Source organism: Fomitiporia mediterranea, assembly GCF_000271605.1.
Source record: "Fomitiporia mediterranea MF3/22 unplaced genomic scaffold FOMMEscaffold_14, whole genome shotgun sequence".
NCBI lineage: Eukaryota > Fungi > Basidiomycota > Agaricomycetes > Hymenochaetales > Hymenochaetaceae > Fomitiporia > Fomitiporia mediterranea.
In genome coordinates, this window is record NW_006760399.1 from 882,258 (window position 1) to 909,559 (window position 27,302).

At 46.7% G+C, this 27,302-nt stretch overlaps 6 protein-coding genes across 6 annotated transcripts; 4 read left to right on the plus strand and 2 right to left on the minus strand.

Moving 5' to 3' along the window:
- Positions 1-1,365: 1,365 nt before the first annotated feature.
- FOMMEDRAFT_161182 (TPR-like protein) lies at positions 1,366-5,251 on the plus strand (the record flags this gene model as incomplete). The annotated part of the gene is made up of 2 exons (XM_007270769.1): positions 1,366-4,757; positions 4,882-5,251. The coding sequence occupies 2 exons, from the start codon at positions 1,366-1,368 to the stop codon at positions 5,249-5,251; spliced, it is 3,762 nt and encodes a 1,253-aa protein (XP_007270831.1).
- A 1,147-nt stretch (positions 5,252-6,398) lies between these two features.
- On the plus strand, positions 6,399-13,894 carry FOMMEDRAFT_161183 (uncharacterized protein; the record flags this gene model as incomplete). Its single annotated transcript, XM_007270770.1, has 12 exons — positions 6,399-6,921; positions 6,971-7,123; positions 7,179-7,345; positions 7,405-7,864; positions 7,918-7,923; positions 7,987-8,125; positions 8,199-8,334; positions 8,388-8,441; positions 10,529-12,046; positions 12,076-13,365; positions 13,431-13,713; positions 13,776-13,894. The coding sequence occupies 12 exons, from the start codon at positions 6,399-6,401 to the stop codon at positions 13,892-13,894; spliced, it is 4,848 nt and encodes a 1,615-aa protein (XP_007270832.1).
- Positions 13,895-15,620: 1,726 nt separating this feature from the next.
- Positions 15,621-16,498, minus strand: FOMMEDRAFT_128696 (pyridoxamine 5'-phosphate oxidase). Its single transcript, XM_007270771.1, has 2 exons — positions 15,830-16,498; positions 15,621-15,777 (listed from the first exon to the last, which is right to left on the minus strand). The coding sequence occupies exons 1-2, from the start codon at positions 16,411-16,413 to the stop codon at positions 15,669-15,671; spliced, it is 693 nt and encodes a 230-aa protein (XP_007270833.1). The 5' UTR covers positions 16,414-16,498; the 3' UTR covers positions 15,621-15,668.
- Positions 16,499-16,531: 33 nt separating this feature from the next.
- On the plus strand, positions 16,532-17,414 carry FOMMEDRAFT_161185 (uncharacterized protein; the record flags this gene model as incomplete). The annotated part of the gene is made up of 3 exons (XM_007270772.1): positions 16,532-16,767; positions 16,840-16,961; positions 17,020-17,414. The coding sequence occupies 3 exons, from the start codon at positions 16,532-16,534 to the stop codon at positions 17,412-17,414; spliced, it is 753 nt and encodes a 250-aa protein (XP_007270834.1).
- Positions 17,415-17,719: 305 nt separating this feature from the next.
- On the plus strand, positions 17,720-18,844 carry FOMMEDRAFT_31532 (uncharacterized protein; the record flags this gene model as incomplete). Its single annotated transcript, XM_007270621.1, has 1 exon — positions 17,720-18,844. One exon carries the CDS (start codon positions 17,720-17,722, stop codon positions 18,842-18,844), a length of 1,125 nt encoding a protein of 374 aa, XP_007270683.1.
- Positions 18,845-19,904: 1,060 nt separating this feature from the next.
- Positions 19,905-27,194, minus strand: FOMMEDRAFT_128700 (multidrug resistance-associated ABC transporter). Its single transcript, XM_007270773.1, has 38 exons — positions 27,054-27,194; positions 26,829-26,989; positions 26,661-26,769; positions 26,140-26,596; positions 25,830-26,090; positions 25,530-25,770; positions 25,381-25,468; positions 25,288-25,329; positions 25,157-25,229; positions 24,835-25,090; positions 24,714-24,777; positions 24,564-24,660; positions 24,476-24,506; positions 24,288-24,423; positions 24,188-24,233; positions 24,106-24,133; positions 24,031-24,057; positions 23,911-23,973; positions 23,550-23,855; positions 23,341-23,499; positions 23,198-23,285; positions 23,130-23,142; positions 22,929-23,081; positions 22,610-22,868; positions 22,395-22,554; positions 22,300-22,344; positions 22,165-22,250; positions 22,098-22,110; positions 21,983-22,044; positions 21,589-21,931; positions 21,394-21,521; positions 21,277-21,340; positions 20,976-21,172; positions 20,900-20,922; positions 20,717-20,842; positions 20,401-20,647; positions 20,204-20,331; positions 19,905-20,144 (listed from the first exon to the last, which is right to left on the minus strand). Exons 3-38 carry the CDS (start codon positions 26,723-26,725, stop codon positions 19,995-19,997), a joined length of 4,725 nt encoding a protein of 1,574 aa, XP_007270835.1. The 5' UTR covers positions 26,726-26,769; positions 26,829-26,989; positions 27,054-27,194; the 3' UTR covers positions 19,905-19,994.
- Positions 27,195-27,302: the final 108 nt, after the last annotated feature.

A 27,302-nucleotide genomic window follows, 5' to 3' on the forward strand; every position in this document is an offset into this window, starting at 1 on the left:
ATGAAAACAGTGTATTTTCACTATAACTCAGTCAAATCTTGCTCAAATTTAATAATTAAAGTGTCTATTTGAAGCATATTTAAAAAACATGAATTTATGTCAAATAATCACTGAATTCTGTGCAGAATTGAGTGAGAAATAGTTATTTTTTTGTTTTGTTTACTTTTGTAACACAAAATGATGAATCATCAAGTGTGACAATACTTATGAAAAAGGCAGTAACTCACAACACTCAACTGTCTTATTTCTGTGTGTAAACAGTACTACAATACATTTTCTTAGCTCAGTAATATCAAGCATTTGTTTTGAAAGATGATAGTGTACTTTTATGAGCTATTTTAATGTAAAGTATCTTGTTATATTTGGCACAGCATATACACTGTATATGCTGTATACGGAAGTAGCGTATCGTATATGGGTCCTGCTGACCCAGTTTATGCCCGTAATTATATGTGCGTATGCGTATACATGGGAAATTTTACGCGTGTAAGCGTATACGCTACGCGCGGAGCACTACAAAGGGGTTGTGCAAAATCATACTGAGATGGGTCAACTTAGTTCATGTGCTTGATTTAGTTATGAAATTGCATCAAGTGTCGTATTTAGCTGTTTTGTAGATAGAGAAACTGCATTCCTCTTCCTAATACAACAATGTTGTAGAAATAGAAATAGAAACTGCAAAATCAGAGAATGCCTTTGGCCAAGTGGGAATTTGCATGGCGTGAGGACAAACTGCCCTCTTATGGCATAATGTTGTCTAGGACTATTTAGAGCTTGAGTCTCATCCATGTGCCTCATCCAAAAAAACTGCTCTCGTTCTCTTTTATGTGTCTGTGGCAATGCAATCCTTCTCCATATTTTACAACATCACGTAGAGCAAAGGACTGTAGTGCTACTGCATTACATTTAGTCAAATAGGCAACAGAATACACACCCGTCCCATTTATTTACATCTTGATCTCAGCGTCAATCTATGAACACAGCTTCAACGTGTTCCCAGCATGTCCAGTAAAGTATATTAGTGCTCGCCTTCCACCCCCAATCCTGGCACTGTACCCAAGACTCGAGTCACGGTTCCAGCACCTACAGGTATTGACCCCTGTACTGACCCATTTCTCACAGGTCAGTCTGTTGGTTGCATAAAGTTTGACACAGACAATTGATAGCGAAACAAAAGCTTTCTAGTTTTACAGGGAGAAACACTTTGTGGAGGCGACGACCGTCAAAACGAGAAAGCTTCAAGGCCAAAGGGCGTTTCAGGTAATGCATATCTTGTAGCTTGCTTTCCTTCCTTCTCACTAAACACGCAGATCAATCGGAAGGAATTTGATTTATCGGCAAGCATCGACACGATTCCGTGCCATCATGAAGTACTCGGTGGACCTCGATTTGATTTGCGATAGACTCTATCAACTAGTCCTCAAACACCAGGAGCACTTTAAGGGATCAGGAGAGCGGGAGGAACTTGACGCGTCCATTTTCCATGCTCGTATTGCGCTTGGACTTCGTCCTAGAGGACATGCCGATCGCCCGAAGATATGCGGAAGTCTAGGACTTTCTCTCTGCCTGCGCATGAATCCAGGGGGAGAAATGGAAGATATCGACCCAGAGGACATCGAAGTTTTTCGTACTGCCTTGGAAATTATTCCAGAACACCATTTCCTTCGTGGCATGTTTCAGACGTTCCTTGCAATGGCTTTGAGAAAGCGATCTGAACTGTACCAGCACAGACAGACAGAGGACCTCTCTGAGGCCATAGAGCTTAACTCTACTGCTCTAGCACTATTCCCAGAAGGTCACCATCTTCGTTCCGGGTGTGTTAGTAATCTCGCAGGCCTCCTAGAGGCTCGATTTCGACAAGATAAACAAATAGGGGACCTCGATAAGGCCATTGAACTTTATCGTGATTCTCTGAAGCTTCGCACACCCGCTCTGGAGCTTCAACCAGAACGCTATCTCTATTGGTCTTCATTGTTGCATGGCCTTGCACGTTCTCTGGAAAGTAGATTTGAACAGAACGGACGGGTGGAGGACTTAGACGAGGCCATCGGGCTTTTCTGTGCTGCTTTGGATATTCTCCCTACAAACCATCCTAGGCGTTCCATACTTCAGAATGATTTTGCAGCTTCCCTAAGAACCCGATTTAAACTGCACCATCATAAAGAGACAGACTCCGAAGACCTCGAAAAGACCATTGCACTAAACCGTGCAGCTCTGGAACATTGCCCCAAAGGCCATTCAGATCATTCCTCATCTCTGAAAGAGCTTGCGATCTCCCTGTTCACTCGGTTTAATTGGCACGGACGGACAGAGGACCTTAACGAAGCCATCACGCTTAACCGTGCTGCCCTGGAAGTTTGTCGTGAAGGCCATCATGATTGTTACATACATTTGAACAACCTGGCAGCTTCTCTAATTAAGCGATTTACTCGGCTCGGCCAGATAGTGGATCTAGACGAAGCCATTGAGCTTAACCGTGCTGCCCTAGACTGTCGTCCTGATGGCTATTCCGATCATTCCTCATCTATGAACAACCTTGCAGTTTCCTTGATAACGCGATTTAAACAGAAAGGACGGATAGAGGATCTCGACGAGGCCATCGAGCTTCTCCGATCTTCTCTGGAGTACTTCCCCAAGGCTCACCCTGATCGTTCTTCGCTTCTAAAAAATCTCGCAAGCTGCTTGTCCACTCGATTTGGACAGCACTCACGGATGGAGGACCTCGAGGAAGCTATAGAACTGGAACGTGCTGCCCTAGAACTCTTATCCGAAACCGATCCTCTTCGTTCCTTATGCATGAATGGTCTTGCTTGCAACCTTGCGATTCGATTTCAATTTATAGAGCAAAGTCGGGAAGTCGACCTCGACGAGGCCATTGAGCTTCTCCGCGCTGCTCTGGAACTTGTTCCCAAAGGCCATCCTAACCATTCTATGTATCTGAATAACCTTGCGAACTCCTTGAGAGTTCGATTTGAACAACATAACTGGATAGAGGATGTTGATAAAGTCATTGCGCTTCATCGTGTTTCCACGACACTTTATTCAGAAAGCCACCTTGATCGCTCCGACTCTCTGAGTAGTCTCGGATGTCCCCTGCAAATGCAGCTTGAGCGTCATGAACGGCTAGAAGACCTCAACGAGGCCATTGCGCTTCATCGTGCTGTCTTGGAACTTCATCCAGAAGGCCATCCTGATCATGCCATGTCTATGAGTAATCTTGCACATTCCTTGCAGATGCGATTCGAGCAGCATGAACGGATAGCGCGTCTCAAAAAGGCCATTGCGGTTCAAAGTGTTATGATGGGACTTCATCCAGACAGCCATCCTGATCGCTCTATGTCTCTCAATAGTCTCACACGTTTGTCAGTGCTCAGTGTTGAGGCGGTCAAAGTTACCTCTGGGGAGTCCTTGTCGGGTCTTGAGCAAGGAGGGACAGGAGATCTCGAGGAGGCCATTGAACTCCATCGTGCTGCACTAGAACTTTGTCCAGAAGGTCATCCCGATCGTTCAGGATCTTTGAATCTCTTCCATTTTCTGTTGTTCTCCCGATTCAATAAGTTTGGGCTCGTCGAGGATTTTGAAGAATGCGTACAAGTACTAGAATCTGCTGCCGAACACGAATTTTCTAGCTCTTTGATCCGTCTCGAGTCAGCCTGTATATGGGCTACACTTGCTCACACCTATGATCACCCTACCACATCTAAAGCTTACAAGCTCGCGATGTTGCTTCTGCAGCGTGTTCTCATTGCCAGTCCCACGCTTTATGCACAGCACGACTTCCTCCGGGCCAGGCGGAAGGTGGACTTCAAAGCACTTACGTTAGACGCAGTAGCATATGCTATAGAGGGAGATCGGCTCGAAGAGGCTGTAGAGCTGCTCGAGCAAGGAAGGGGTTTGCTTTGGTCGCAGATGCGCGGGTTCAGAACAACTGTAGATCAGCTTATGGAGACAAATAAGGAGCTTGCAGAGAGGTTCAGAAGTATCAGCTGTCAGCTAGAGAGCCTTGCAACGTCCTCCGAGGGTCTGGTGCCTGGTTTCAAAACAAACGACAGTGGATCAGTTGCATCGAATGTAGATACAGGGCAAAAGTGCTTTGACAGGATGCTAAAGTTGAAGAGGCAGCTCTCTAAAGAGCAGGAGGAACTTATCAACGAGATTCGGCGGATCCCAGGCTTCGAGAGCTTTCTAGCAGTGACACAATTCAAAGTACTCCAGCAGGCGGCTTCGGAGGGACCGGTGATTGTGATCAACCATAGTATATATCGATCCGATGCGATCATCATTCTCTCCCGCGAGGATGTACCCATCGTCTGCGTCCCATTGGATGCAGAGTTCTACGACGACAGCATTGAATTGTACACGGAGCTCCTGACAACGAGGATCCGGTTCACTGCAAACTCGACTGAGTATAACAGGAAGCTTGTCGGAGTAATGAAGATGTTGTGGGATAGGGTTGTCTCCAAAGTTGTTGACAAGCTGAAGGACTACAGGATCGCGGAAGGATCGCGAATATGGTGGTGTCCTACCTCAGTGCTGTCTGCGCCCCCTTTCCACGCGGCAGGCCCATTCGAAGATACAAACGGCACTCCTAAATATCTATTAGACGAATACATCTCGTCGTATACTCCAACACTCGGAGCACTCATCAATGCACGATCGGGTGGAAATGGAGGAGAACCGACACTTGCTTGCTATCAGGGATACCTCACTTCGGTCAGCGAAACAGGAGGTTTCCAACATCCGAAATTGTGGGATAAGTACGAAATTACTTACCAGCAAAGCATCTCATAAAGCGGTGATTAAAGCACTTCGGGAAACTACGTGGATCCATTTTGTTTGTCATGGAGGCCTAGATTCAAAGCCCTTTAACTCGTCATTCAGGGTGTCCGACCGTGGGCTGACTTTACTCGATATTGTCCGCGCCAATCTTCCGGACGCAGAGTTCGCGTTTCTTTCCGCCTGCCATACTGCTGAACAACCGCATGGTGGCGCCCACGACGAAGTACTCCATCTCGCTGCGGCGATGCAGTTCTCTGGCTTTCGAAGCGTGATTGGATCGATGTGGGAGCTGCTTGACGAAGATGGGCCTTTTTTCGCCAAGACTGTTTACGGGCACATGCTCGACTGTGACGAGGACGAGGCGAGGTTTAAGCGGGCAGCTGCCGGGCTTCGCAAAGCGGCTGTAGAGTTGAGAGCGCGAGACGGCATTCAGACTGAGAGATGGGTCAACTTGATTCACATAGGCGTTTGAAACTTTGATCCGCACTTTAAGCATTCGTGATGCATAACACTTTTTGCTTTTCCATTTCCATTTCATTTTCTTATACGGATATAGTAAATAATATAACATCTGTGTACGTCTGTCATTTATTATTAGGAGCCTTGTGTGTGTGTAAACATTACAGCGTTTCCGGAAAACTATGAGAGTCGCGTCGTTTTTTTTTCCACCTTGCCACCTGCCAAATGAGGCAGGTGACTTCAACCACCTTTTTGTTTAGACACATACAAAACCTCTGTACTGTTTTTCCACTTAATATACACCTTTTTATACATTAAAACATATGTTGAACCTTTTCAATTACAATTTCCCTCTATAATATTGACAGAATTACCTCTTTTTTGTTGTTACATGTTTGAATGATTGTACCACTCTTGTTAAGAAGCTAGCATCCTCTAAGACAGTCCTGTTAACCTAATGTATTTGCTATTTTAGTCTTATGATACTAGGGAGTGGCTGAAAACTCTTATGAAGGCAACTACAGTACTTTATTGTTGTATGGCAAGCTATGTGTATGTTGCTTGGCAAGTCACCTGCCAAATAAGGCAGGTGGCAAGGGGGAAAAAAAGAACGACGCGACTCTCATAGTTTTCCGGAAACGCTGTAGGACATGAGAATGAATTTCCTCCTATGGCCGATACTAGTCTTGTTTGGGACTATTTGGGTCCACAAGCCAGTTTCACGTGTTGACCCTCTCAATCGATCTTCATGTTCTCTTTCCTCATCTGTGAAAATGCAGATCTCCCCGTATTTCACACATCCTGTCGTTCCGCAAAGATTACATAGTCCTCAATGTGCTATTTATTCCGAACGATTACCTGAATTTCCTGCCGTATCATTGCTTGACTGTCCAACTGAACAGACTTCTGGATCAGAAAAACATTATTAATAGCCTCAGAATTCTCATACATTTCTCCAAGGCTCCTGTTCTTCCCTCTGTGGGTATTCTGCGATTCTGCTGCAAAATGCCGCTCAGCAGCCGAAGTCACAGAAGCCTCGGCAGCAGCTTAAAACTTGCTCTCGTGGGGTACGGCAGGTGATTTAGCAGCTGTTATCTTATAAAGCAGCTTGGCCTTCCCCAGGTTACAGATGTTTCGGGAGACCTTACTTTGTTGCAAAAATGGTAAAACTAGATGTCGAACTTGCCTCGTCCTGGATCTCAGCGTTTGGAGAAGCTGTCAGTCAAGGAAATATAGAAGCTCTACTAGATTGCCTTGACCCGTCTTGTTGGCTTCGTGATCTGCTGATCTTTACTCCGAGCCTCGAAACACGCCACGGACATGTTGCCATCCGTGTCTACCTACAGAATGCACTCTGCGAAATACAAATCTCGAATTTTGTCTTGGACACAGATCCACACGGAAAGCCTCATGCATCCGACTTCGGTCCCGGAACACCAGTCATAGCATCGGCATTCGATTTTGAGACACCTAAGGCACTCGGAAGGGGCTTCGTGCGCTTGTACTATCCAAATGATGGCGATACTCCGAAGGCGATTACTGTTATGATGATGCTAAGTGACTGGAAAGGCCATGAAGAAACTGCGAACGAGTCTGGAGTGTATGATGGACACAATCTAACTTGGGGCGAAGTTTATAGGCGACGGCGTGAGGAGATTGAGAAGAAGCCCCAAGTTGTCATTGGTGAGTCGAGTCGCTTTCTATTGCAAGTCTGTTTTAATGAATGAACTAGTTGGCGGAGCCCAGACGGGACTTCAAGTCGCCGCCCGTTTTCGTCAGATGGGCATCCGAACTCTCGTTATTGAACAGACTGCTCGTGTCGGTGACGTCTGGCGGAACAGGTATCCGACCCTTGCGCTGCATACTCCCCGCTCACACCACGGCCGTGAGTTTGTCCTTATTTTTTCTGCATTGAGATTTCGTACCTATCGAATGATTAGTGCTGTACCAGCCATTTCCATCTAACTGGCCCACATTTACGCCACGAGACAAATTAGCAAATTGGCTCGAGCAATATGTTGACAATCAAGATCTCGTAGTCTGGACTTCTACAACGCCCATACAGACTCCGAAATACGACTCCACCACGAAGTGCTGGGACCTGACCGTGAGCCGCAATGGCAAGCCTATTACTCTTCATCCACAACATCTTGTCATGGCTTTGAGCTATATCGGAGATCCCATACTCCATCACTTCCGGGATCCTCCTCCTTTTCTGGTACCATCCTTCACGCTAGCGCATTCCCTGGCGGCGAGCCCTTCAAAGGACAACGCGTGGTTGTGGTTGGTGCAGGAAACACTTCTGCGGATGTCTGCCAGGACCTGGTCTTTCGTGGGGCGCAGAGCGTCACAATGGTACAACGGTCCTCAAGCCTAGTCGTCTCAGACAAATACTTCGGTGCAATGCTTGCACCAGTGTTCCCAGAAGACCGTCCCGTGTACTACTCGGATCTAGTGTACGCTTCGCTATCAAATGGAGCCTTCTTCGAATTAGGAAAGAGGTCTCAGTCGCTTGCAGACGAGTTCGACAAAGAGATGCATGAAGGGTTGATCAAGGCTGGATTCAAACTGGATTCTGGACCGGATAACGCGGGAATACTAGCCAAAGCATTTGATCGACTGGGAGGTAAGTTCATACACTTTCTGCCTAACAACCCTAGCTAAGCCATTGACGTGTAGGTTATTGTAAGTCACTTTCAAACAATCGTAGTTCTTAGTTAATTCTACTCTGACACGTGTCGCCGGAAGTTATTGATGTAGGATGTGCCGCGCTTATCATTAATGGACAAGTCAAAGTCAAGCAGGGAGTCGAGATCGATCATCTAACTGAGAAGAGAGTTGTGTTCAGCGATGGCTTCGGACTCGATGCTGATGCGATCATACTTGCGTGAGTATTTCATCCTTACTCACACTATCACATGTAATCGTACCTGACTTCTATCAAACGGCGTCTTGTAAAGAACGGGGTGGCATCGTCTCCGCGATAAACTAATCCGTATATTCGGGCGTGAAGCCATTGATAATACGAGCCAATTGCTTGGTACCGATGAATATGGAGAGACCCGAGCTGGATACAAGCCATCTGGTCAACCAGGAGTGAGTAACCTATAATAGGACATTTTCTGTCCATCTCTGATCACATCTCCCAGCTCTGGTTTGCCGCAGGTGACTTTTCCAACTCGCGATTCTCTTCGAAGTTGCTTGTAAGTCTTCAGCCACGCTTGTAGCTAATGCAGATGTCAGGGATTAACTCGTTTCCGTTGGACAGGCTTTGCAGATCAAGGGGATTGAGCTCGGGTATCTGGAGCATTGATCTTGTAATAAATTGGGTTTACTGTATATCGACGACAAATAGTAGAAGAGTGAATGTATCTTAACGACAACTGTAAGTGCGAGTAATTCAAGGAGCGAGGCACAGCCTGAATGAAGCCCCTCAAACATCTGATTGACAGTATGGATGCTGAAAGAGCGTGTACACTTCTCTGATGCAACACATGATATTCCAACGACGGTCCTGTACCAATCTTTAATGTTATTATGCAAAGCTGCTCCAATACAACTTTCCTAATTAAGAAATATTAAGGCAGGAGGCAAAAAAAGTTGAATGATGCAACTACCATCATTTCTAGAACTGCTGTAACAATTTGGCTCTAGAACAGACATGGTAATTAGTTTCATACATACAAATCCTCTATAGTCAGGTAACAACAAGAACCCTTAGGTACAAACAACAAGTATCCGCTTTTGTAAAGCTTGTTGTAAGTAAACGCCAAGTCTCTCTCATTGAAAGTAGATGGATAGATAGATTTATCTATGCATGCCTTTTCCTCCAGACAGTAACTTGGGCTCCCGAGTTAACAGTAAGCTATAGATCAAAGTAATAAATGCGTGTCCTACTACCTGATTTGGTAATTCTCGGCTTTTTAAACGACGCGTTTTTGTCGTTGACCTTTATGTTCGTCCTGATACTCACAGCTGTCCACCTGTTGCACACAGATATGTCGTTAACAGGGTGGGAAGACATTGCCTATAATCTGCCTCCACTCACTGTTTCCTGTTTGTGAGCATTGTGTGAGTATTGTACCTTACTCTGATGTCTTTATATTATGATAGGTTGCTCCAGCTTGCTTTCAAAAAACATATACAATGTGTTTAGTCGTGCTGAGCAGGCCAAATACAATATTAATGCAGCACAGCACTGCCCTCGATTCGGAACTCATTCCTATTGAGTTGCCTGAATTTCATTTCAAGATCTATGTCTAGCGAACGTCTGTAACATTTTTGTGATCCTTTGTTCACTTTCTCAAACCAGCATTCTGATCAATCATTACAGCTCAGATCCTCAACGCTATGAAACCTTTGACTATTTCTTATTATGTGCAATGTTGTGTGCATGGTTACAACTTTGGGCATGAAACTATCTTTATCTGCAGTTTTGGATGAAAAGCATCTATGTGTTGCCACAGACTCAAGAAAGGGGTAGAAAGGGTAAGTTTCTGTATTTTAGTTGCTGCCATTCTTCTAGTGATTTCATCCTCTTTCAGAAATCGCCCAGTTCTTTTCATATTTTCATAGTGACGAATTTTAGCATAGACTATATAATAAAATCTTTGTGAATTCAAAGTCGTGTGGCCCTGGTTATTGAGTGAATTGTGTTGTATGCCTTTGTCCCTTCTCATTAAACCTTGCATTGTCCTGAGCTTCAAACCCTTCTCACAGCTTCAATATACTCCAGCATAGCTGCCAGTACAGTATATAAGCACTGCTTTCTGCTCCCAAGAATGGTGTCGTGTTGAACAGTCAGATCAAGTGCCAGGTTCTACTGCAGATGCTGTCCATTGCATTCACTCGCCCAGCCCAGCATTCGCCGTTCACCTATTTTTTTGTAGGTTAGTCTCTTCATCTCACATACAAACGAGTGGTAACGGGGGAGGTCCATAGAATTGCAGAGACATCTTTGTGTAGACAGCAGTGGATAAGACGAGCTGAGTTCAGGTTCAAAGGAGGACTTCAGGTAATGCATCCCTCGTAGTTTGTTTACTTCCCTTTTTCCTGATCACACAGCTCAGACAGAGTATCGGAAGCCTATTGTCAAGCTATATTGCGTTTCCTCACTAACATGACGTACTATGTGGACCTCGAATTGCTTTGTCATGTACTCCGCCGACTGGCCCTTGACCACTGGGAGAGCTTTGAACAGTCATCAGAGCAGGAAGAACTCGACAAGTCTATCTTTCATTACCGAATCATACTCGGCCTTTTGCCTGAAAGACATCCAAAATGAATCCAGACGTTGAACGATCTTGGTAATGTCCTTTGTGTTCGATTCGAGCAATATGGGAAAATAGGAGATCTAGAGGAAGCAATCAAGTTTTGCCGTACCGCCTTGGAGTTCTGCCCGGATGGCCACCCCGACCGCTGCTCATCACTGGATAGCCTTGCAGGTTCACTTCAAACTCGATTTCATCAGTTTGGCCAGCTCGCGGACCTTGATGACGCCGTCTGGCATTTTCGCGCTGCCTTACAACTCCGCCCCGATGGCCATTCCGACCGCTCCGCGTCCCTGAATAACCTTGCCTCTTCCCTTTCAACTCGATTTGAACAGCACGGACAGGCTGCAGACCTAGATGAGGCCATCGGACTTCATCGTGCTGCCCTGGAGCTTCTCCCCAGTGGCCATCCCGATCGGTTCAAATCTTTGAGCAACCTTGCAACTTCCCTTACAACTCGATATATACAAGACGGACGGACTGCAGACCTTGACGATGCCATCGAACATCTTCGTGCTTCCCTAAAACTTTGCTGCAACAGTCGTCATCCCAATTATTCCGCATCTCTGAATAACCTTGCAAATTGCCTTCGAATTCGATTTCAACAGCATGGACAAACAACAGACCTCGATGAAGCCATCGAGTATGTTCGGACTGCCTTGGAACTTCAACCAAATGGCCATTCCAATCGTTCCTCATCTCTGAACAACCTTGCAGCTTCACTTCAAATTCGATTCAATCAGCATGGCAAAGCTGCTGATCTTGATGAAGCGATTGGTCACCATCGTGCTGCCCTGCAACTTTCTCCCAAAGGTCATCCAGAACGTTACGTGTCCCTGACTAGCCTTTCAGTCTCACTCGAAATGCGATTTGATCAGCATGGGCAAGCTGCGGACCTCGATGAGGCCATCGAGCACTATCGTGCTGCTCTGGAACTTCTCTCCAGCACCCATCCTAATCGTCTTATAACTCTAAATAATCTTGCAGGTTCCCTCCGAACACGATTTGAACAGCGTGGTCGGGCTGCAGACCTCGATGAGGCCATAGTACACCATCGTGCTGCTTTAGCTGTGTGCCCCATTGGCTATCCGAAGCGTTCCGCGTGTCTGAATAATCTCGGAGTTTCCCTCATAATTCGATTTAACCAGCACGGTCGAACCGCAGACCTTGATGATGCCATCAAACTTTTTTGTACTGGCCTAGCACTTTATCCTGACAGCAATCCGAATCGTACCGAGTCTCTCAATAACCTCGCATCTTCTCTTCGAATACGATTCGAACAGTATGGACGGATCGCGGATATTGATAAATCCATCGAGTATGGCCGTGCTGCTCTGCAACTTCGCCCTGATGGCCATCCCAATCGATATATTCCTCTGAATAACCTCGCCACTTCCTTCGGAACACGATTTCGACACTATGGACGGTCTGCGGATCTGGATGAGGCTATTAAACATCATCGTGCTACCCTGCTATTTCATCCTGATGGCCATCCCAGTCGTCCCATAACCTTGAATAACCTTGCAGCTTCCCTCCAAGTTCGATTTCTACAGCATGACGGACCGAGGACCTTGATGAGGTCATCGAGCATCACCGCGCTGCTCTGGACCTCCTTGCAGAAGGCCATCCTAATCTTTCCATGTCACTTGCAAACCTCGCTTTCTCTCTATATTCACGATTCAAGAAGTTTGGAACCATTGACGATTTTGAGGAGTGTATGCGATTGCGCGAACGTGCTACAGGATATGAGTTTTCCAGCCTGGTGACACGCCTTGAGGTTGCTGGCCATTGGGCAAGCCATGCTCGAAGTCATGCTCACCACAGCACATCTAGAGCTTACAAGATGGTAGTATCGCTCCTACAGCGTGCGATTATTATTAACCCCACTCTTCATGCACAACACGATTTCTTGAGAGAGAAATTGGACTACGGAATGCTCACATTAGATGCAGCTGCCTTTGCTGTACAGCAAAATAGGCTCGAAGAGGCTATAGAGATACTTGAGCAAGGAAGGTGTTTACTTTGGTCACAGATGCGTGGTTTCAGGACACCTCTTGATCACCTTGCAGACATAAATAGGGAGCTTGCTGACAAGTTCAGGAACGTTAGCCACCAGCTGGAGAATCTTGCAACATTACATACTGGGTTACAGTCTGATTCAGACAGGAGCCGCAGGACATCTGTACTGGACTTGCATAGAGAACGTACGTTATTCGAGGAGAAGCTGAGACTGAAGAAGCAGCTCTCTAACGAGCAGGAAGGGATTATCAATGAGATACGACAAATTCCTGGGTTCGAGGATTTTCTTACAGCTACGCCGTTTAAGATACTCCAACAGGCAGCATTGGAGGGTCCGCTGATTGTGCTCAATCATTGTACATATCGATCGGATGCGCTCATTGCTCTGGCCCCGGAGGATCTACCGGTGGTCTGCGTCCCATTAGATGGAGAGTTCTACAAAGACAGCATGAAGCTGTGTGGTGAGCTTTTAGGAAAACGAGCTCGTTCCAGAGCTTCTTCGTTAGAATATGACGAGATACTCTGCCGAGTAATGAAGACGCTATGGGATAGGGTCGTCTCCAAAGTCGTCAACAAACTTAAGGAGCTCGGGATAGCTGAGGGATCGCGGATTTGGTGGTACCCTACGTCTGTGCTTTCTGCTCTTCCTTTCCATGCAGCAGGGCCATTTGAGGGCACGAATGGCACCATGAAGTATTTATTGGACGATTATGTATCATCGTATACCCCGACGCTTGGTGCTCTTATCAATGCCAGGTCCGAGTCAAGGGAAAACATTGACAAACCTAGAATGCTCATTGTTGGCGACACCATCACTCTTCAGATGACTGAAGCTGAAGTCCGTGCCGTTTGCAGCGAGACGCAGAGGTACATTTCATCTCACGCAGTGTTTCTCAATGAAAGGGCGACTCGTTGAAACGTCTGCAAAAAGTCACGTGGGTACATTTCGCATGCCACGGGCATCTCGGATCAGGGCCATTTGACTCTTCTTTCAAGCTCTCTGACGCGGGATTGACATTGCTCGATATCATCCGAGCTAACCTTCCAAATGCTGAGTTTGCATTTCTATCTGCCTGTCACACCGCAGAACAGGATCCATCTGGCTCATACGATGAAGTTCTCCACTTAGCTGCCGCTGTGCAGTTTTGTGGTTTCCGAAGCGTGATTGGGACGATGTGGGGGAAATGTACGATCCGGATGGCCCTCTGCTTGCTAGAGAAGTTTATTCATACATGGCGGGCTGTAAAGATGGTGAGGTGATTCATAAGCGGTCTGCAGCTGCAATTCGCAAAGCGGTTTTGGAATTGCGGAATCAGGACGGAGTGCAAACAGAGCAATGGGTTAACTTGGTGCACATTGGTGCTTGACTGGTGGTCAAATTAGCACAGCATTCCCTAAGTACTGACCCGTAAGCTAACATGTTTAGTTCCCCTTTCCGAAATATTTGCATTTAATCTGTAGTGGCTCCTGTAATCCTCGGCTTGTTTACTGTATTGCACTAAATAGTAGTTTGAGGATTTATAGGATACTAGTACTGTCGTCTAAAGCATTACAGCAATGCTGCGAAGTCACAACAATGTAAGCACTGTAGATGAACAGCTGATAAATTCACCTTTTATTGTGTGTTTGCTCTGCAGAAGCTTTAGTGGGGTTTAGCTCGTAAAGAAAGAAGGAACTATCAAAATTACTTGCTTCAAGCAAGGAATAATTTTGAAATTGGCTGATTGACTGAGTATAGATGTGCAACAACAACTGACAAGCAGCAGGGCAAGGGGTCTGGCAAGAATCAACTTCTGAGACAAATTCACCTCATTGTATACTCTAATACTCGGAGCACTCATCAATGCACGATTATATGGGAACTGTGGAAAACCAACAGTGCTTGTCATCGGGGAGCCCAGGATGGCTCATTTCCGTCAAATAGACAAGAAATCCACAATATTAATATTAAGAACTGTGGCATGAGCACTGAATCGCTCCTTAAAAAGGCATCTTGAGATACAGTTATTCATGCACTCTGCACAAAAACATAGGTCCATTTTGTTTGCCATGGAAACCTAGATTCAAAGCCTTTCAAATCTTTCTTCAAGCTTCTCTGTTACAATAAGGACTGCATGAAGGTCTACAGACTGGACCATAGACTGATTTTACTTGACATTGTCTAGGGTAATATTCCGAATGTAGAGTTCGCATTCCTCTCACCCTGCCACACTGCTGAACAAGCCAAAGATGGCATTTACAATGAAGTCCTTCACCTTGCTGCAGCAATACAGTTCTGTGGATTTCAAAGCGTGATCGGCTCAATGAGGGAGCTATCTGATGGGGGTCGGTCACCGTTTGCCAAGACTGTATATGAACACATGATGAGAGCGAGGTGAGGTATAATCGGGCGGCTACTGGTCTCCGAAAAGCAGCTTTAGAGTTGAAAGCACGGGATGGTATCCAAGTTGAGAGATGGGTCAACTTAGTTCACATCGGCGCTTGATTTGCTTTTAGTGTCCTTCCCGTAACACATTTTGTTTCGGGGACACGTTGTGCTGTTTAGACCTGCATTCGATTTTGTGACGGGGGCGTGAGCGTTATATTATACTGTGAAATTAGTAGCGTTTGCAACGGGCCGAACAGGTGTCGGAAGTGCTGACCAATTAGTTAATCGGTTCTATTTTGAGATCCAAGAATTTGCATAATATTTCTAGTTGCTTCGTTCTGGTTAATTTCTCTCGCGTATTGAGAATAGTATATAAGAGACTAAGCCATCATACCAGACAAGTCTGGCATAGTCAGGATGAGACATAGATAGTAGGCTACAGCACGGGCACCAAAGACCACAGTTCGACAGATTAGCTAGGCCTATACAATTGCGACGGTATTGCAAGCAGAGGCTGATTTGCATATAGTATACTCAAGAAAGAGCCATCACAGCCTCTGAATCCGGGTTCTTTAACTAGAAAGCCAAGCGAAAGTATTCATGCTGTCCAAGCTATGGGCCATTGTAAAGGTCTTCAACTAGGACAAAAAAATTAGCAGCAACAAAGTTATCAAAGGTATCCTTCTCGAGCGCTGGCGTCGTATGTCGGACAATTATCTGATAATTTTACATGTATTTCCGACATATATCTTGATTGGTCTTCTGCGATTGTTCTAAGGTGCTATGCGTTCTATTTTCCATTCTCCGTTTATTTCCGTCGTCCGGGTGTAACGTACCCGATCGTGTAGTCTTGAAGGCTTCCCCGCCCAGAACTCGACTTCTCTATTGAATGGTTATAAGGAATGTAAAATGACAGGAAGATAAATTGGCATACAGTGGTATTACACGCCATCCGCCCCAGAAATCAGGGAGCGGGATGTCAGCTTCATCTGTCTGGCCATCCTTGACGCCAAATTTTTCTCGCGTCTCTTGGAATCGCTGAGAAATCTCGCCTTCCGCGATGACACTGCTCTGTGGGCTTGCCCAAGCACCAATTCGACTTCCGAGTGGACGGGTACGGAAGTATTCTGTACTCTCCTCCTTGCTCACACGCTCTACTCGCCCTACGACACGTATTTGGCGATGCATTTCCTGCCAGTATAATGCGAGTGCAGCATGCGGATTTTCGTCTAACTCGCGAGACTTGCGCGAAGTGTAGTTTGTAAAGAAGACAAACCCGCGAGAGTCGACCTGCTTCAGTAAGACGAAGCGTGAAGAAGGAATGCCTGATGCCGTAGCGGTTGAAAGAGACATTGCTTCGGGCTCCTTGACGTATGACTGTGCTTCAGTGAACCAGTGTCGGAACTGGTCAAGAGGGCATGACAGCACAGAAGATGGCGTTAGTGAGTCAGAGGTGTCATACTGTATGTGCGACAGGACGCGTATTTTGTCACCATTGGGCTGAATGACTGCGTCCATTGACCGCGGTGAGCAGAAGTGGAAGGAACGAGGGTGCACGACGTGAGCTGGTCGTAGTCGTAGTCGTGGTAAGAGAGCAAGGCGTGACATGACTCGTTTCCCTTGCACTTCGACTACGATGTCCATGGCACTTCACTTTTATGCAAGAAATTCATTTGCAACATTCATAAACTTGCGAAACAGTCATTCTGCGTGTAAGCAGTTCAGAAGATGGGAAAGCTCGAAAACGCGACGTCCAGACGGTGCACTCGTCGTCGAGCACACTCCCGCCGCCACAGCGCCTCGCCACGCACCTGTTCCCCTCGTATTTGTGGGATCCTCAGAACTTGAGGGCGACGGCGGCGCCTTTCTTTCGTGAGATCTCCGTTAATACGATCTTATTAATTAATTTCATGTGAAGTATATTCATTTGTTCATTTTCCATAGACTCGGCGGCAGGCTATCTGCAGAAGCTGCTTCTCGTGGTTTTATGAGCTACCAATTCGACCTTCCCCTCAGAACGCATACATCTGGCTCGGGGTTAATCGTCATGGACCGCCTAGCTTCGAGTGCGTTTGTCCAGGCCTTTGTGCCGCGTATTGGAATTTTTACTGATTTAAATGCTAGCCCTACGGACCCTCATCCGGGAGACTGGGATCCCGTTCCCACCCATTTTATACGCAGGCCAACTCAGCTGTCTAATTGCTCAAACTTACGTATCTTCGCATCCCTCGTACGCTCTTATTCTAGACTCACCGCCCTTCTCGTGCGCAAGCCTTTCAAATTGGCCAGGCCTCGCCGAGCGGCTACCATTACCGCTACCCGAGTTCACATTCGAACCCAAATTCCCAGTCCTTGTTCTGGAACGGAAGTCTGCTGGCGGCGTGCTTAAAACAAGCAGACTCGTGAAGGAAGGTGCAGATTATGCGGAAACATGCGAAAATGCCACAGATGTGGAGTCAAGGAATGTTCCGACCACCTCGCTTGCTGTTCAACAATGGATCGACGAGCTGGGATGCTAATCGGGTGTATCCTTCAAGTGCCTTAAGGATTATCTATTGAAGATCAATATAAGACGCTCGGGAACCTACCAAAAAGTCTCTACATTCCTTGTTGTTCAAGCGAATGCGTTGGAACCCCGCCGAGCCGGATGGATGACCTAACTGCAGCCCCGCGAACACGTTTTCTCCGCATGTTCTTCGTATAGTCCTCCTGGTGGTCTGCAGCGACCCTGCACTGCAGCGCAGTCGAGGCAAAGCCAATAAGCCTAGCTACGCTTCAGTCCAGCTCGCCCCAGGCCAACGCAACACAAACCCAGATCCCCGTAATGGTCCTCGATGTGTCGTCGCTTACCCTTGGCCGAGCAGATCTTTCCACGCGCCCAGGTGGTGTGCTAGTACACAAAACGGACTACGTCCGTGTTACCCAATATCATTATGCTCGCATTACACCAGATAGTCCCGGACGCGGCGTATGTACTGATCACGTCGCATCGTCTACCGTTGTCGTATTGCACTGTCCAACAACCCGCCGCACGACGCTTTCGCATGCACCGAATTTCATGTACATGTCTAGCTTTCTCCCACTAGTTGAATGGGTGATCGGCGGATCAGGAGAACTCGAAGAATGGTCGGAGGGGGAGCAAAATGCTTTTCTTGAAGGTCGGGGGACGCACCCACTTCCTTGCCTGCTCGAAGCGTACGTCTTGCGCGGGTTTGCATATGCGCATCGTGGAGCGGAGAAATTCAACCACGCGGGCTGGATCAAGGACTTCCGAATGTTCTTTCGAACGGTTGCGCAAGCACGCCACATCTCGTTACACATCGAGGACTCACCGCGACTTCTATCGGCTGGTGCACTACTCGTCGACAAGGGCACCGGAAAGATCACGCACGTCGAGCTTGCACCGGAAGTTATGCCACCGCCGCCGAACAGGATGATCCTAAAATTTGAGAACCCCGAGTTTGCAGGCCAGTTTACCTCTGCCCAGGAGCAGCAAGACCTGTTCATGGGTGCCCTACTAAATGCGCGTTACACGCCCGTTCCGACGCCATTGCGATTACAGTTCGACTCACAGGATTATCGTCTCCCACATCCGTTGTGCGACGAAGCAAGGCAACTCATTCGCTCGAAGCGCCTCGAAGAGCCCGCGGTGGCGCAGAGCATTATCATCCGACGTTTTGGGCTCTCCGAAGACTGGATGTTCCCTAATCTCGGAAAAAGCTCGCCTACATCTTCTAATGACCGACCCGAACTCCGTGTTTTGCGTAATTTGCTTGCATCGACAGCGCTGGACCGCCCGTGCGAGTTGTGTCCTCTGGAAGCGACTAAGACCTGCGGTGCCTGCCGTGGAGCGTGGTATTGCGGCGATGCGCACCAAAGGAGGGATTGGAAATTCCACAAGTCGTGGTGCAGGCAACATCCGTATGAGGAAGGCAAGCCTCTGAACTGAGGGCCTGTGGTCCGACCAATATTGGAGGGAGCTGCGCTCTTTCTTCTCTCTTTCCTTTTGTTGCATCAGCCTTTTCCTTTTCTCTTTTGCCTTCTTCACAATGGTTTTTACATCCGCACGGCTTCTCGAATCCCAATGTAGTAACTGTATCATGTATGACTTATGGAATATTGTACATACACGCTACTAGGCTTGACGTGTTTACTCAATGCATAGGAGGATTGTTTTCGCTTTCTCGACAGCCTGAGAGAGGAAGAGATGCAGTACCATTCACCCGACTTAAAGAGCTTCTAAACGATGAGTATTAGCCCGAGTCCACGCTCTGCGTTAAGTCTAGTCTCGATGAGCACAGTGCTTCTCACACTTCTCGCTTTGTTATTGTTAACTTCACTGTATGAATAAGGAAAATTGACTCCTGAGTCCTGGGGGAAGTCCTTCGACAATTGTTGAGTGTTATTCGCATGACTCCACCAGGAACTACAAAGGCACCGAGGTCCGATACCGAGGCGAGCAGAAGGTAAAATACAGGTGAGAACTTGTCCATGCCGTATCTCGTTGGAAGTGGCAGAGACGACGCCCTCCTCGGAGATGACTTATGCGCTTATGTCCGTTGCTTTGCGGCTATTATGGGATTCTACCTCGATTTACATTGGTAATAATTCTTTAATAAAAGTAATAAGACTTTCATGGAAATGTTCTTTTGTTCTTTATGAAAAAACTTATGGAGTGTAAAGTGAAATGGGCTTGACACTTAGTTGATAGAAGGATGTCTATTCAATATAATGAAGATAAAGGCTACTTATTTGTTTTCCACCTTACAAAGTCCGAATAGAACTAATCAAAATCCGAGTTACTGGTATTTTGTTTTTCTTTTGTAGGAACCTGTTGGCTCGGCGTTTCTGTTCTTGCTCCTAGCCAATAATAGCTTACTATGCGGCATGCCTCGTGTCTGAAAGTCTGGGGGTCGGAGCGCCCGTGATCTCCTTGCCACGAGGCAGTCGTGATGTGAAGCTCCACTCTCATGTCCCGTAAATACAAGATTAGCAATTTAGCATTGCAGCCGGGGTGGACCACACTATCGGCCCTACTTGCTCTGAACAATCTATACAAGCTCGTATCTAGTTAAACCCTAAGCGCACGGAGAAATGCGCTAGTTTGAGTCCTTTTTCGACGACGTCATTGCATACAGTGCGTCACGGTCTCCGCTCTCATCCACAAGTGATTTAAAGTATCCGCCCTCCTTCTCAAGTAAATTGTGTGGCGAATCAAACTCAACTATTCTTCCAGCGTCCAATACCATCTGTATAAATCTTAGATTAATTGCTCCATCCATCAATACTTCTGTATATTCTAACTCACGATTTTATCAGCATCCATGATAGTTTGCAACCGATGGGCGATAGTGATACAAGTTACATCTTTGCTAAGTTCCGTCCGCAACGATTTCTGGATAACGGCGTCTGTAGCATAATCGATGGCCGATGTGGCTGGGCACGAGCGTCTTTGAATTAGAAAAAGATGCTCGATATTTCGTTTTGGAGTATACCAAGACTCACCTTCATCAAGAATGAGTAATTTACTCTTGCGCACAATCGCTCGGGCAAGCGCTAGGACTTGTCGTTGACCGACGGAGACGTTTGAGCCACCCGATGCGATCTGGGTGTCGAGAGTAATTCTACGCTCGTTGTCTTCACTTTGAAGCGAGAAAAGACCTGCTGATCGTAGAGCAGCATTGAGCGTCGCGTCATCATGTTCACCTGTCGGATCCAGGTTGTCCCGCAGAGTTCCTCGAAGCAGCTCGGGCTAAGACGATACAAATATTTGGCAGTCAGTCAAGTTCTAGAACAGGGCACGAGTTTGATAAATACGTACAGCTTGAGGAATGATCGTAATATGCTGGCGTAATGCGTCCAGGTTAACATCGCTCGTCCGCAAGCCATCGTAAAAGACGTCTCCTTCGATGTAAATGCACCTGAGAAGGGACAGCGTGAGGGAGCTCTGGAGGCACGTTCAGTGAAATTTTCGACTATTTGGTTAGACGCGTGTAAATAATACCTTCCCGCTCCCAGTACGGCCAACTACAAACTCCTTTCAGTAAGGCGTCTACCGGCTACAGCGTGATTCTTCTCACCTACACCAATCCGCTCGCCAGGTTTGATAGCGAAAGAAATGTCATGGAGAACCTCCGGTCCATCAGGGGAGTAGCGAGCCTTAAGCTTCTCAACTTGTAGGCTTCCACTTGATGGCCAATAAGCCGGAGGAACGCCTTTCGCATTAGGCTTTGGCTCTTGCTCTATGTCAATATACCCTTTGATACGCTCCAAGCTACGGTGGTAAGGTTAAGCTACTTATCCGACGGACTTAAGTGAGTTAGCTACCTATTGCCTATAGACCCGCATCAACACAAAGTGTAGACTCAGGTAAGAACGAACATACCAGAAACCTCGTAGTCATTGAGAGCTCTTATCCACGAGAGAATCATTGTACTAAATCCGACTGGATTGAAGAGTGATTACTTGACCCAATCCCGAAGTACCGGGTGGACTTACCTGCTAAGTTGAGGGAGAACCCTGTGTCGCTAGCGGTTCCAGGTCCATGGTCATCTCCGTACACGAGGTAGGCAGCCAGTGCAGAAGAGAATATCGCGCCTAACACTTGAATTCGAAGGGCCACCCATCTAATAGAAAACAAAGCATTAAATATAAGACGTAATAATCTAAGGCGGCGGCCGACAGAAGACTCGCCTGTTTAAATCAAAAAATATCCTTGAACATCGCGTGAAAGTGTTAATGCGATTAAGCGATTCCTTCTTGAATGCTTTTTGAGCGCCATATGCACGAATAGACACGAGACCAGCCATAACAGCGCCAATATGATTCAGCACAGGAGATCTCGCATTTGACATCTCGCGCTTGACCGAAAGCTGCGCCTTGATGTAAATACGCCCACACCACGAGCCAAGCACTGCTACCAATGCCCCAGGAAAAAGGATAATAGGCGACATCGCTACTATTGCTATGAAGTCGACTAGGAGCGTGAACGACAGTTCTATCGCTCGTCCAAGTCGTAGATTCACTGGGCCGTCGACTGAACGAAATATTTTAAATACAGTATGTAAGAGAGATGAGCTGCTCCCACCTTGTTTGATATCCTGTGTGCACCGAGCAATGATCCGACCGGTCGGTGTACTATCAAGCCACCTGGGTATTTTATGAGATAACCGGTGTGTCCCAAGTACATTAGTCCAACGTACCGTAAAGTAGTGCCTGCGGGACATCTAATCAGAGTTCATGTATAATGGCGTATAATTGACAACGTACCCAGGACAGCCGAGATGAGTTCGTCATGGATAAATCTCGACGCTCTCATACCACCATGTATAAATATAAACGTGGAGAAGAAATACCTAATTTAGAAATTAGCCAGCACCAAAAGCTAGCATCACAGTATCGTACAGGACTACCCCCGAAGTTATTATCGCACACAGGACCGCCAGGTTTCTAAGCAAAATTAAGCACTATGGTAAATACGGAATTGGGGCCAAGCCTACTTGGTGATAGAAACTTCCGAAGGATCGTGTGTCTCATATTGTGTAGCCCAATACCCAAGAAACCAAGTTCGCATGACCTCTGCCACACGAACGAGAAGCGTAGACAAAAGGAAGCTTATCCAGAATAATGGACCTCCGATACTAGTGACATAGAAGAATACTGGATACGAATAGTGAGTCGGCGCAACACAATGGAACGGGACAAAACAACTTACTTGATTCCCAGCTGACGTGACCAACAGCGATTTCCTCGGCTTGTACAAGCTTTCCATCTGCTCCTGGTGTTCCCGAACTGGTAGACTTTTCGTCTCGTCTAACTTCCCAACTGAGCGGTTCTATAAGTTTATCGACTTCTAATTGATCTTTCTTAACGTCCGCTGCTTCAACATCTGGAACTCGACCCGAAGCACGTCCATCTGCCTCTAATGACACAACGTAGGATGCATAGGGCAGGACGAGGTCGATATTATGCGTCTATGTTCAACGAGAACTTGTGAGAATCAGTAGCAAACGCAGAAATATACAATTACATACGACTAGGAGGATTGTTCGTCCTTTAACCAGGTCACCCTTGAAGCACTTCTCTACTATCCACCGCGAGGTGTGGACATCCAAAGCAGCAAGAACGTCATCCAGTAGTAGTATCTCGGCTGAGGAGTACACAGCTCGCGCCAACGTTAATCTAGCCTGTGGGCAGGTTAGAGCTACCCAAATACATGAGATACCCAGGAATACCTTTTGACCACCACTGCAAACAGTACTGTGAGATAAATGGATCACGCCCAAGCACCTAGGGTACTTACCTCAAAGTTATACCTCTTTCTCCAACTTCTGTCAAGTCACCAGCTTCGAATAGGCCAAGATCGCGTTCCAAACCGCATTGGTAGAGGACTGTATAAATAGTTAGGCGAATGCTTCCGAGGCATACGAAAGTATAATAGCTTACCTTTTTTGAATCTCTCTTCATCGTACGGAGCTCCAGTTAGAATGTTCTCTCTTACAGTGTCGTTCTGTACCCATGATTCTTGTGCGGCAAATGCAACGCCCTTTTGACGTGGAAGGCTGAACCAAGACTCGGATCCTAGTGGGACGTAGTGCATCTCACCTAATACAAAGTGAGTCGATGCGGAAGGTTCGTGCAACCGAGAAACGCACCCAGTAAAGCCATGAGCAAAGATGATTTTCCAGATCCTGATGGTCCAATGATCATATTCAGTTCGCCCTGTTTGAAAGTCAGCTCTCCTTCCACAGACAGTCGGAAATGTCGGTCCAGATCCTCTTGTGCTGCATCCGCATCAGTCCAGACGAATGAAGCGTTCGAAAAACCAATAGCATCCTGATTCCTAGACCCAATAGTCCTTCCACTTGTTCGTCGACTGTTCTTCGGCTTCCATTCGCGGAAAGAGTCCAATAGCTCTGTTTCTTCGAGATACTCAGCAACACGCTCAAGAGAAACCTTCGCTATTTCCATTCGTGAGTGGGGGAGTCTTAAGTAACAATAGCTATAGTACAGTACCTTGAACGGAATGTGGAATACGGCGGAAAACCTCGCGCATTTGCTCCGTAAGGATGGTGAAAACTGCAACAGAGATAATCGTGAGTAGAAGATTGATCCCATGTATTAAACGACACTCACCAGCCATAGAAGAGAAAACAGCAGAAGCTGAAACAGAAAGTCAGACAGAGCTTTGATGAGAAACGTTCGACGAACCTGTCAACTCTCGCTTCATGACAAGCGTCTAAATTGATTCAGGTCAGCATGAGCTATCACGATGTGCGAAGAGAAGACTTACATATGTCGCGAACGTCGTCACCATTGTCAACAAAGGGATAACAAAGCTGTACAGAATTAGTTTAACAGCTTTCCTTACGTCTAATAAAGAGACAGCATACTTGATTGTAGAGTTCGCTAAGTCCATAATACGCTTAACTTGAGTCCACTTGAGTTCTTTGCTCCGTTTCTTGAAAATCTTCTGTTGCGTATTGTTCTCCCATCCAAAAAGCTTGATCATTCTAATAGAAGTCAAAGCTAATATACTAAGTCAAATGCAAAATCTGAATATGGGGGGACAAGAACATACTCTCTGTGATAAATCTGACTCGAGAATCAGTCTATAGCATATCTGTTAGTCAGATACGTAAAATTGTACGAAAGTTCGGGTTTCCCACCTTCTGCATTCTCTTTATTTGTGCTGCTTGGCTTAGATTTGTAATGTATCCCGGTAGAGGGAAGAGAACTATCATTACAACCAGTCCTGCGAAGGCACTGAGATGATAGTGAGTTCGCGATACTAGGCAATTACGAATAGGTATATGCACCTCTCTCCTAGAATACGATACAGGAAATAAATACTAAGTCCAATTACCAGAGGACCTTGAACGACTGGTACGAACAGAATTAATATTCATCGTTTGCACATTATATTACGTCTGAACTTACCGATCAGCACAAAATCTCTCCCCCAAATGACGTTAGACAGGTCAGTGGTCACCAAGTTATTCACTCTTCCCGCCAGATTGACATTGGCGGCACGATTGGGCTTTGGTGTGTCGGCCTCAGTAGCACTGTTCCGTTCAGCTGATACAGAAGCAGGTTTACGTTTGGCTGAAGATACTTCGGCTTTCATACGAATTCGTAGTGCATGTTCGAGGACGAGCTGCATGATGATTGATTCGGCTTGCACTGATACATGGCACTATTACGAGTATGCGTCAGTGCCAAGAAACATACAAGTAGGGAAAATTTCGCCGCGAAGACCCACAGTGTAGTACATGTACCACTCTGAGGCGATCGCGCGCAACATCGGTCCCAAGAACAGCCACGAAATCCAAAACCTTTAATCAAATTCAGGTCAGCCATGCCATGTAATTTCTTTGGTTATGCGTTTCTCACCAAGGCCGGACTGAACCAGAGCGCTCCCCAGATTCCAGGTAGCTGCAAATCTATGAATTTCTTCAGTCGCCTTGCTATAACGTGCTATCATACCTTAGCAACTTATTAATTCCAATGGGACTTAGGAACATGCCCGTAACCTTGAGCAGAATCATCACGGTTATAATGACATACTCCCGACCTTCGCGTCAATTAGTATAGCATAATCATCTCTCAGACTGGCTGAATCGCTAGCAACTCACTAAAGATCCGCAGAAGTGAAAAGAACAAATGTTCCTTCCGCGCTCCAGAAAAGCGATCAATATGTCTAAATCCACGTTTCTTCAAAACCTTTGAGCAATCATAATCTGCTAGAGGTGGGAATTGCTCCGCAGGGAGGTGCGGGACGTGATATGCTGCTGAGACGAGTGGGTCGAGGAACGAGAAGGAGAGAAGTGAGATGAATGAGGCGGTTTGTTCAGGGTTTGGCACGTCTGTTGGATTCTGTCCATATAAACATTAGTTTTCGGGTTATACTGTCGGAGTTCTGTTTGGGTGCTTACCTTGGGATCAAGAGGTACGTATTGACGCGGTATGACGAGAGGAATGACGACAGCGACAAACGTCAACACAATCATTTTCACCCAAAGGAGTTCGTCCCATAAGTCTAGTGGATGAAGATGGAAGGTCGCAAGGGGCCAGAAGTCTCGATGTGCGAAGATGAACCAGGTGAAGAGTAGGAGGCATACGAGGTGCTTGTTGGCGACTTTGGCCCATCGGGTGTTGACCGCCACGGCGAGTAGGGCAAGGAAAGATGCATAGATCTATACAAGGATTAGAAGCAGGTTTTTGCCTGAAGATGTGAATACGTACATATGTGAGGCATAATGAGGTTTCCCTCCCTTCGTTACCAGTGGCGAATGTCCTGTACGCCGATAATCTGGGCTGACCTTCCCTATAATTTCCAAATTCACTCCTTGGTGCGCTCTCTAGACGTCGCTCGTTCATAGCCAAAGAAACCAGCGTCAACCCAACAAGTGCCAAACATCCAATCAAGCGAAGAACCTTGTACGTGAAGATACAAGGTCCGCCGTTATAATTCACAATCGGTGTACTCCGCTGCGATAACGATTTATTATCCAACGACGTCCCTCCTTCCTCACCGCCCTCGTCCTCTTCCACTTCATTATCTTCGTCGCGCGGGTGTCGTAAATGCGCCAAGAGATTTTGGACAGATTTCGTCCTCAGAACAATTTCAGACGTAAATAAGGCGAGAGAAAACCCGGCGAAATAAGCAGGGTACAACAATTCAAAATCATTCTCTGGATCCCTAGAAAATGTGGCGCGTATCGGTCAAATTTAGCTAAACGTCATTAAAAACGGCGAGAACATACGATCCAGAATCTTCTCTTCCTCCTGAGAAGATATCGAGGACGACTTGGCCCAGACGAGCGTCCATGGGTCTTGCCACGCCGTTAGAATTGATGAAGAGGTAAAATATACCTACGGCGAGTTATGTATGAGGGGTGAAGCGATATTACTTCCGTTGCGGGTAAGCATACATATGAGGATTAACCATTTCCTCCGAAAGGGGTTTCGTTTGATGCCGGTCAACGGATGGTCAACTAGCAGTTAGTACTTAACCACGAATTTCATACTTATGCCCGGCCCTCAATGTTCCAGATGCCGTGATTTTTGCGGATATCCCTCCAATACGTACGTCCTAATATTAGAAACAGGAAGATCAATGCCAGCTATGCTAACATAGTGATGCTGGCGGTACCCACCAACCAAATGTGGCGTCACCCATCCGCTCACGCCTCTCCTTTGCACATACCACATCCTTACATCCCCGAATAGGTACGTGGCGCACTAGTAAAGACTTGCAATGCAGGGTGCAGCAACTCCTCTCATATGGCGCTCCGACGACATCCCAAAAGCACCCCTGACCTTCTTGGAAGAAGCGTCCACCCCTCCCCGGCATCTGCGTTCCACACAAGCGAGAAAGCGGTCCCGTCAGTATCCTTCTCCGCCGG

Coding starts and splice junctions, on each gene's coding strand:
- FOMMEDRAFT_128700 (XM_007270773.1), bottom strand. CDS start 26,725: ATGGACGCTCGTCTGGGCCAAGTCGTCCTCGATATCTTCTCAGGAGGA. Junction 25,771..25,829: donor ACGTACCTCTTGATCCCAAG/GTAAGCACCCAA, acceptor TTATATGGACAG/AATCCAACAGACGTGCCAAA. Junction 24,778..24,834: donor GAGAGATTTTGTGCTGATCG/GTAAGTTCAGAC, acceptor TGTTCGTACCAG/TCGTTCAAGGTCCTCTGGTA.
- FOMMEDRAFT_128696 (XM_007270771.1), bottom strand. CDS start 16,413: ATGGACGCAGTCATTCAGCCCAATGGTGACAAAATACGCGTCCTGTCG. Junction 15,778..15,829: donor GGATGGCGTGTAATACCACT/GTATGCCAATTT, acceptor ACCATTCAATAG/AGAAGTCGAGTTCTGGGCGG.